General features: G+C 37.1%; 1 protein-coding gene across 5 annotated transcripts; it reads left to right on the top strand.

Moving 5' to 3' along the window:
• Positions 1 to 206: 206 nt before the first annotated feature.
• On the top strand, positions 207 to 4385 carry cirbpb (cold inducible RNA binding protein b). 5 transcript variants are annotated; one of them, XR_010525415.1, is made up of 8 exons: positions 207 to 336; positions 1030 to 1139; positions 1222 to 1328; positions 1414 to 1537; positions 1644 to 1842; positions 1943 to 2001; positions 4024 to 4112; positions 4217 to 4385. XR_010525415.1 is itself a non-coding variant. In XM_065246264.1 (7 exons), exons 2-7 carry the CDS (start codon positions 1040 to 1042, stop codon positions 2348 to 2350), a joined length of 588 nt encoding a protein of 195 aa, XP_065102336.1. In that variant the 5' UTR covers positions 207 to 336; positions 1030 to 1039; the 3' UTR covers positions 2351 to 3213. The 5 variants fall into 5 exon arrangements, 2 of the variants coding, with proteins under 2 accessions (XP_065102336.1, XP_065102330.1); XR_010525417.1 differs by lacking the exon at positions 4217 to 4385 and having other exon boundaries at positions 1920 to 2001; XR_010525416.1 differs by lacking the exons at positions 4024 to 4112; positions 4217 to 4385 and adding an exon at positions 2346 to 3213 and having other exon boundaries at positions 1920 to 2001.
• The last annotated feature ends 5959 nt before the right edge of the window (positions 4386 to 10344 follow it).

Below are 10344 nucleotides of genomic sequence, written 5' to 3'. Positions count from 1 at the left end.
CGATAGAGTTAATTCAGCTCACAATATCGTTAAAAGTGCCAGTAATCATTTAATAAAACAATACATTTATGCTCGTTCGATTTCACAGACCGATCAGCCTCTGACCTTAAAGTACCGCGAGAGCTGTATTTTCAATAGGCTCTCGCGGTACTTTGATGTCACACTTCAACCCGCCTTTCTTATTCACATAAATCTAGGCGGGCAATGTGATCCCGCCCCTTGTGATTTGCATCACCTGATTCCTATAAACTGGCGCCATTTTCTATGCACGGTCTCATTCTGCCGCAGTCCGCGTTGTGTCCAGTAGCCGTCCTTTGTCTCCGAGCAAACACTGAGGTAAGAAATATAATTTTACACCGTTTGAATGTTTTGTGCTTTTTAACTTACTACTGTATTGTAGTTATGCATTTAATTGCTATATTCCTTTTTTTTAAACGTTTGCGCATTAATTGTGTTTTAAAGGCAAGCATTTTGTATCGAAATCTTTATGGTGTCTTTGTTTAACCTATTTAGTTAAAATATTTAGCGTTTTAAATGCTATTTTACTTCCACAAACATTACTATTTTAAATCTACAAACGCAGATAACTTGCATTTTTGCTATCCGACATGTATGCTCGTTCTCTTTGTTCGTGTTGGGCGAACGCTTAACAATGCGTGGCCTAGTTCCACTGACCTACATTTACCAACAAATGCTTGTTAGTTATAACTGGTGGTTTGTTATTGTTAACAAACTAAATTTACGCATTAAAACCGATTTATTATCAAAAAAGTGTTCCGGAAGATGTAACCGTAATGGTTGTGTCCTCGTGGTAAAATGGCTGCTGCACGTTGCGAGGAGGAGGTGAAGACGGGCAGAAAATGGCGCTTGCTCGTGGCGCACATTCAACTAATGGTGTGCGTGAAATGCGCGGTCGATATCCATTGTTTAAATTTTTTGTTAAAAGCGTGGTTTTGCAGCAGTGGTGTTTATTTTTTATATTTTATTTGTTATTGTAAGGTTGTAATATTTTTTTTTTTCTTTTTACAGATTTTTCAACATGTCTGACGAAGGAAAGCTTTTCATTGGTGGTCTGAGCTATGATACCACAGAGCAGTCTTTGGAGGAGGCGTTCTCAAAATATGGAACAATTGCCAAAGGTTTGTACCCACTTTATAATTTTCATTTAATTAAATTTTACTTCAATGCATAATGATACAATTTTTTTTATTTCGTGTTTAGTTGATGTAATCAGAGACCGTGAGACAGACCGGTCAAGGGGCTTTGGCTTTGTCACATTTGAAAATCCAGAAGATGCAAAGGATGCCATGGCTGCAATGAATGGAAAGGTGAGGTTTCTTTTCCCTCAGTCAAACTCCAGTACCGTAGAGGTGTAAGCGTGTTTCTCACAATGCACCTTTTTGTATTTTTCAGTCTGTCGATGGCCGTATGATCCGTGTGGATGAAGCTGGCAAGTCTGGTGGAAGATCTGGTGGATTCAGAGGTGGTTCTGGAGGTGGCAGGGGATTCTTCAGGGGCGGCCGAGGAAGAGGTGAGAGTGCGTGGACTTCACAATTTTTATTCTTTTCTTAAGAGATCTAATTAGCATGATATTAGTTATGGCCCACAGTCTTGATCTAATTCAATTGTTTTCTCTTTGTTAGGTGGCGGAGGATACGGTGGAGACAGAAGTTTTGGTGGTGACAGGAGCTATGGCGGAGATCGCAGCTATGGCGGTGGTGACAGAGGCTATGGTGGTGGTGACAGGAGCTACAGCGGAGGTGAGCGCTCATATGGCGGTGGCGGATACTCATCCAACAGAAGCGGAGGCTACTCTGGCGGCGGTGGATACAGAGACAACAGGTGAGTCTTTTCTTTGATTTTGGAACGTTTTAAATGAGAATTTATTGGTGCCTTTGCTGCTATAACACTAAAGTTAGTTCTTAATCCTACTCCGATTTAGGAACCAGGGAGGTTACGACCGTTCCGGTGGTTCCTACAGAGACAGCTATGACAGCTACGGTATGTATTGTTCAGATTGGTCATTCCTTTTTTATTTTTTTGCTTTGAGAATAACTTAAACCTATACCAGTCCACTGAGTTGCCATAAATTACAAGACTGCCATTTTCGAACGTTTGAGATCCAGTCGTCATGGTTGCCTTTATCTTGAAATTGCTGGTCAAAGTCCAAATCGTTAAACTTCTCTATGCGACTCCTGTTTGACTCCATGATGAAGTATAGTCGATAAGACCTTGTTTGAAAGAATCATGAAAATGGATTGTCTTGATGGTGTCAGTTCACTGTATGGAAAAGATGTTGAAAATGCTCCAGTGCCTTTACAATCTTGCCTACTTCTTGTCCTCAGCTTGACACGAGTAAAAAAATCCTGATTGCAAGATCATCCCTTCGCTGGCTGTATTTAAAAAGATGTGCTCTTCGAAGACCATTTTTATTTTTTTACTTTTTGTTTTCTGGTTCAATTGTTCTAATAAAAAGACTCCTTTTTACCGTGTTAACTATCCGCAGGATGTTCAATCTCATCAAGGCACTACCTAAAATCCTTGAGCAGTCCTTGAGTTTAAATCTGTTGAGGGATTTGAAACTGTCTTTTGTTTTTCATTTTAGTATGTGTTTAAGAAACTCTGAACCATGCGTGAAAATTGACCTGTTCAACACAGCCTGATAGCTTCTAAGACCAATATTTTTTTAAAAGGATCTTTCGGACCAATTCCTAATTAAAGCTCACTGAAGTGTTAGCGTGCATTTACAAGAAAATATAAAAAAAATTTAAAGGGGCCGTTTCGCCACCTAAAATGTTCTGATCCGATCCTTGATAGAAGCTTTAAGCTGTGATGTGTTCCTTATGGCTCATGCCACCTCCATTTTGTGATGCATTCCTTTAGTGAAGCAAGGCAGGCATGTTGTGTTGAAGCAATCCTCCTTGAAAATGCTAAAGATTTGTAAATATTCATTGTCCAAAGAGTAAACCACACCAATGGGTATTTAAGCCTTTGTGTTGGGGCTTTGTTTTCTCTACCCCTGGATACTTTACTCTTTGGGCCGTCAAAATTTATTTTAAGTATGCTGTACTGTGGACTGAACGTATCCTCTTAAAATGTCAAGATTTTGTTCCTTCTGGGGAAGCAATGTACTCTGTTCTGTATCAACACTTCAATATTTCTTTTTGTATTAATCTGGCTTCATGAAGCCCATTAAAAAATGGATGGAAAATGCTCTGATTTCTTGTGCCTCAAATATCAAAAAAAAAAACAAGATTGTTGAATTATAATGCAATAGCTTGGGAATTGGTTAGAAGTCAAGATAAAATTTTGGGAATGTTAAATTAAGCAAACTAAACTTAAAGTTAAAAGTTTATTTAGTATTATAAAATGATAAAAAAATTGCTGTAATGGCAAACAATGGCTCTGTGTAATGCTTCATTAAATCCAAGAGTTCTCTGCTCGCAATTTTGGAAATCAACAATGTCCTTGGAGAATGAAGTGTTGTGCCTTCCGACTCAAGAATCCTGAGATGAAAGCTGCTCTCTTGGCTAGGTCAATTGTGGATATAGGCCTGTAATGTGAGGTAAAACCTTTTGCTCTCCTGTACGCATCCTACAACAGTTCTCATTGTCCATATTTCCCAGACTCCTTAGCGACCTTTTGCACAAGCCACCCAAAAGCTGCATGATAACTATAGTGGTTAGATCGTGTTGGCGACATTCCTCATGCGGCCTTTGAAAGATTTAGTTGTTAGGGTCACTGATTCCATTTGCACCTTTTTAAAAACTACTTTTGTCAGATTAGTAATTTGTTCCTGTTGAAGTGATATTTGGAAACCTGAAGAGACGTGGCCCTTCCTTCATTTGCCTTTTAATTGCGCCTATGGAAGCCCATTATGATGTTCTGCCTCTTCCTCAATCAGTTTTGTGCTGATATTTCACAATAAAACTTCAAGATACATTTAGTAGTTGGACACTGTATAAATGCATGATTTTTATTCTCTCATCTTCTGTGCATTACAACACTATTTTTCTATTTCAGACTGAAAGGCTGATCATGCTGCCTAGATTGGTGATGGAAGCTAAACCTTTGTGATGCAAGCAACTCTGTTTCTTGGCTGTGATTGAGAGGTGTGTATTTGTTGTTGAGCATTCAAATTCTGTTAAGTCAAAGCTAAGCTTATTCTCTACGAACACAAAAGATGATTCAAATCCCCATGTGATTTTTATTTTAGATCTATCATGGAAATGAAAACTCCTAAATGAACGCAAAACGCTTCCCTAAAGGATTCGGCAGGACCTCTAGGTTGAAGTTTGGTTATTTTGCTGGAAGGGTTGTAAGAGGGCTTCATTTCAAATGTCTTGTATGAACTTTGGCGCTAATAAAGTAATGGCTTGTTTTAACCTTTGTTGTTAATACTTTTCTAGTATAATTTATTAAAACTGATTGTCATTTTTGAAAATGTATGCTGCTGTTTTACCACAAGGTGGCAGTGGCGGATAGCTGTAGTGTAAGAATGTGTATAAGGGGTGATAGGGTTGTAAAGGAAAACACCAGTTATTCAATATTTTACTATGTTCTTCAACTGAGATTAATTAATACATCCATTTTTTTATGCATCCATTTTAAATCTCTGTACAGCCCTTTGTGAATGTGTCAGCATTTAGTCTAGCCCCATTCATTCCTATGGTTCCAAACAAAAGTTTTATTTTGTGCCACCATACTTACTTATGTAACTACTCATGTAACAGTCTTATTTCAATTTGGAGCCATAGGAATGAATGGGGCTAGGCTAAATGCTAACACATTCACGAGGCACTGATACAAAGAAGTGCATGCATTGAAAAAAGATGGGTGTGTATTTATTCATCTCATTTGATGTAAAAACATGAAAAACGGTGATGTTTTCCTTTAAGTCCTAAAGAAAAGCTAAAAATTATTTTGACAGTGCTTTGCTTAAACATTTTATATGTAACTAGAAATGGGCATATGAGATTTTGGTGGTATGATAACCTTAATTAAAAATACCATGGTTTCACGATGTTGTAGTATTGCCATTACAAAGCTTAATTGGGTTCTTTTTAATTGTCTGTGTATACCAACAACTTTTCGACTGAACAATACATTTTATTTAAGCAAAATACATGTATGCAAGGTAGAAATAAAGCATTAAAAAAAAAGAATTTACTAATACACTAAATGTATACATCAAATTATTACGTGACTTAAAGGGATACTTCACCGATTTAGCATTCAGCTTTGTATCTGTAGAAACCCGGCAGTATTACTGAATGACCATGTTTCCCTCCCTCATTTCCTCCTGAGAGGAGAGATATCTGCATTTTGGTTCTGCAAAAAAGTCCTCCGATGATGTAATATGACGATTTTTGCATCATCGGAGGACTTTTTTGCAGAACCAAAATGCAGATATCTCTCCTCTCAGGGGGAAATGATGGAGGGAAACATGGTCATTCAGTAATACTGCCAGGTTTCTACAGATACAAAGCTGAATGCTAAATCGGTGAAGTATCCCTTTAATGATTTAATTAATTTTGTTAACGCTGCTCAAACCTTTTGAAAACTCTAACTAAACACATGTTGATTTTGTTTTTAAGTCATGGATATAGATCAAAATGGATGTAGACTCATACCACAAAGCTACAACTATTTTATATAAAACAATTATCATGTGCTAAATTTAGATTAATTTATTTAATATACCAGCACCTGAAAGCAAGTTCCCATGATCAGCTTTTGATTTGTTGCATAACCAGACCTTGGTAAGATTACAAACAGCACTTAGTTTCAGCTGTATGCATGGTTTACTTAATGTATCATAGAAGAGTGATTTAAGGTTGATGAACTTTAATGGCAATAAAAACTCAAAAGTAGCTGCAGAAAGTAATAATTTGATCAGGCTTATGGACTGGTAATTTTTCCAATCATACACACTCTAAAATCAGATATTTTAAATGCATCCAGCTTTGCTTTCCATAGTTTGTGTACACCCATCATTTCATGAATCCATGGAAGGTAGTGAGAAACTTTTGTATACTCTGTAAGGTAATTTGTAGACTTGTGTTGAGGCACGATACCCTGTGCAATTTTTCCACAAATAAGTGGACTGCCAATGTCTGCCTGTGAGTGAAATTGTGGTTGAGTTAGCCATGAATGTACCATTAAAATACATTAACAATATAATTTGTTTCCTGGACAAGGATTAGACTAGTCCTAGACTAAAATAAATGTAAGAGCTGTCCAAACTGAAAACAACTTAAAAAACATCAATGCCCTTTGTTTTGCCTCAAAACATTACTTGTGTGCATTTTAGGTAAGGCATGTTCGTTCAGACTAATTATATTTCCTAATTAAACTAAGGTCTTATTTTAACAGAAAAAGTGAAAGCTAAAAGCTTAGAAAATAAATACCCAATGTGGCCTGGCTTCCTGAGTGCATAAAACGTAATCTCAGCGTGCTCCGTCTGAAGCCAGAAATATTTCACCATTTAAAATGTAATGTGGTTGCACTCCTGCCATTTCCTCAGTTTAGAAAGTAGCACACTTTTCAGAGTCTTAAAGAGTCACATTTAGCTCTCTCAGGACGCTTGTTGTCGTCTCATTGGGTTCCTGCCGGCCCCAACCCATGACCATGCAGTTACTTGTTATTTCCTCTCTATTAGTTTCTGGCAGGCCAATGATATTCACAGTCTCGTTCAGAGTTGCTGTAGTTTTAAGCTGAATGGAAAGACATGTAATGTTTTTTTATAATTATATAAATATATAAAAGATAACAAAAAGTCACATACAAATACATATTTAAAGAGCCATTCCAACACATCGGTGCCATTTGCATGTTGTAATTCTTCAAAAACTCTCAGGTAACTAATTTTCCTAGAGGGTTTCTTAGGGAAAATGAACGCATTTAAGTATAAGGCATTTAAAACAGGTTTCTTTTATGGTAAAACTATTTAAAACATAAATTGGCTATGAAATCACACGGTACAAAAATAATAATGAAAAAGATTTTGTTATATTTCAATGTAAAGTGTAGTAATAGAGAGTGGGGGAAACCTATATATTTTAAATTACAGTTATGACCAAAAGCATTGACGTGACATTCATGCAATTACTTAAAATTTCACGTAAAACTTCCTTAAAAAAGAGATGCAAAAATTATGCACTGGATTTATTTTTTACAGTTTAACTTAATTAAAAATGTTTAAAACAATAATGTTGTATTTAAAAAAGTTCTAAAAATAAAAAATCCTTTCATTTTTACTGTCTTGTGTCTTTTCTTATAGTTAATGTATTAATTGTGCAATTGTATAAACAATACTTTAATGGTAGAAATAACTTAAAATACAGTGGTAAAAATACCTTAAAATATTGTGTTTCACCAACCAATAAATTTGAGCTCTACCGATGAATTTTTTCAGCTATAATTGCTTAAAATTCCATGTGAAACTTGCCTAAAAAGAGGGACCCAAAAATTATGACCTATATTTTTTAGTAAATTCAGCGTATTTTTTTTTTACAATGTAGAATATTTTTCCACATATTTCTATGGTATACTAGAAAACAACGATAAGCATATAAGCTTTAAAGGGGACATTTCACAAGACTTTTTAAGATGTCAAATAAGTCTTGAGTTGTCAATAGAGTGCGTATGTGAAGTTTTAGTTCAAAATACCATATAGATCAAGGGTGCCCAACCCTGCTCCTGGAGGGCTACCATCCTGCAAACTTCAGTTCCAACCCAGCTCCAAGGGTGCATTCCCTCCACTCGCACTCGCGAACTTCCCTAAACACTTCCCCTCGGGGGGAATCCCTGTCGCCATTTTGAAGTGCGTTCCACTTTGTCAAGTGGACGAGGGAAGTTTGTATGGACAGACCCTCGCTCCCTCGATTTTGACAGAGGGAGCGAGTCTACAAGTGCGGTCTGATGTGCACTTGCGAAAAGGGTGCATTAAGTGCACTTATGATCACCCCTGGAGAGCACCATTAGAGAATCGGGACTCCCTACGGTCTTGCACCCGTTAGCGAGAGCGCGCATATGAGGGGCACAAGGGCAGAAGTGCGTATATTGGGACAGGGCCTACTTCATATGTACACTTCAGGCAGCTCCATATCCCACAATGCATCACGATTGTGACGTCACTTCAGCAACTCGCACTTTGCACATGGAGGGGGCGGTCTCCACTTTTGATCAAGGGCTTAGGGTGATCCATCTGAACCCACTTCAAGTGTTCCAGCAGTAGTGGGCACTCATACAACGTGAGCAATGATGTACATCCGAGTGAGCGAGACTGAGGGATGTTAGCGAGGAAAGGTCATAAAAAACGAACTGGAACGCAGGGCAACACACCTGTCTGTAATTATCAAGCAACCCTGAACACCTTGATTAGCTGCTTCAGCTGTGTTTGATTGGGGTTGGAGCTAAAATCTGCAGGACGGTAGCCCTCCAGGAACAGGGTTGGGCACCCCTGATATAGATAATTTATTATAACATGTTAAAATTGCCACTTTGTATAGGTCTTAGCGAAAATGTGCCGTTTTTGAATGCAAAAATAAGATGCTTTTTGCATTAAATGGCAGTGCTGTCATGCAGATTAAGGGGTGGTATTATCCCCTTCTGACATCACAGGGGATCCAAATTTCAATTACCTATTTTCACATGCTTGCAGAGAATGGTTTACCAAAAGTAAGTTACTGGGTTGATTTTTTTTTAGGTTGATAGAAGCACTGTGGACCCAAATTATAGCACTTGAGTGATATGTCCCATTTAAAGGCTGTTACTGTTATTTAATAGATGTAAAAACTCAATATTGACTTAATATTTATTAATACACTGTATAGACAAAGGTATTGGGGTGCCCCTTTCTGGGGCACAGTGGCCACCCCAAACTAAGCACTGTTGTCTCACAGCAGGATCCCTGGTTCAAGCCCTGGAGGGTTTTTTTTTTGTAAAGATAACATATCTCCCTGTGTCAGCATGGGTTTACTCTGGGTAGTACAGTTTAAAGTTTCCTTTCACAGTCCAAAAACTATACACATACTGAGGGAAGGATTTTGAGCAATTTAGCATCTCCAATGTACTAACTTGCATCTTAACCGATTAACCAGTTCTCACGTCACAAATAAACGTTTGTCTATATAGTAGTGTAGTCTATGGGAAAAGTCCTGATGGGGACCCATTCTTGCCTTATTAGTGCTCTGAGTTAATCACAATTTGTGGGCTTCTTTGACAAATAAAGTAAATTTTCTTGCAATTTATGCATATAAAAAAAATACAGAATACACTTTAAATTATGTCTTTATTTTATTAAATAATTAATATTTCTTAAAAACGTATTTTTAAAAGAATCTTGCTATTATTTTGTAAACAGTGTGCAATGTTTGGACAGCTCTTGCTGCTTTTACTATTTTGACCAGCAGGTGTCGCCAGCGTGTATGGTGTTTCGAACACTTCGACAAACTGAATCAATTTGCGAAGCAATTGGTTCAATTGATTCGAAGCTTTGAAAAGATTCGTTTCTCCATAACTAACTGAGTCAAGGGACTCATACCAGGAAGATGAAGCTAGACATTTCATATCTGATTCATTCATTTCAGATTCAGATCAGTTTATTTAATTAAACATCTCTGAAAAGTGCCGATCATCAGCTTTTGCTGATTTATCATGAAGTAACCACACGTTGGTGGTAACACCAAACATTCATGTCAGCAATGTCCAATCTGTCTCCTGGAAGACCACTGACCAACCCTAATCTGATCCAAACATATCTCGCAGATCTTTATTAACTGATTGAATTTAAGTATTTTTCGGTCCTTATGTGACTGCAGTAGAGTGAAATTGTGCATCTCTCTGGAGAAGCATAAAAGTGTTCTGCCATTTTCTCAACATTGTCAGTTTTGTGTTGATTTCTTTAATTGATGAATATTGTTAATGCATTGCATTTTTTTTCTCGCATCTTCTGTATATTAAAAAACATTTTTATTTTTCAGGTTAAATGCTGAACACGCTGCTAGTTTTGAGGTTGGACTTTTGTGCTAAACTTTCTGTTGCATTAAATCAATAAAATTCTATTAGATCAAAACTAAATTTATGTCTAACTGTGATTGCTCAGCATTGTAAAATAACCCATGGTTTTGTTTAACAAATCCTGGCACATCAGTCTATTTTCTTTGCTGTTTAGTTATTTAATTCAGTGGTATAAATCACCACAAGCAGCGGAAATTATTTTAACAGACTTCTGAAGTGATAAAGATTTGCCTTTATTTCAATTCAATTGCAGATGAAGAGCTCTCATAAATCAGACTCCTTTAATATCAAACATGTTGAGGTGATCCAAGTTTGCCTTCC

Source organism: Paramisgurnus dabryanus, chromosome 24 (assembly GCF_030506205.2).
Source record: "Paramisgurnus dabryanus chromosome 24, PD_genome_1.1, whole genome shotgun sequence".
NCBI lineage: Eukaryota > Metazoa > Chordata > Actinopteri > Cypriniformes > Cobitidae > Paramisgurnus > Paramisgurnus dabryanus.
The sequence above is the reverse complement of the archived record's forward strand: the minus strand, read 5'-3'. Positions and strand labels throughout refer to the sequence as shown.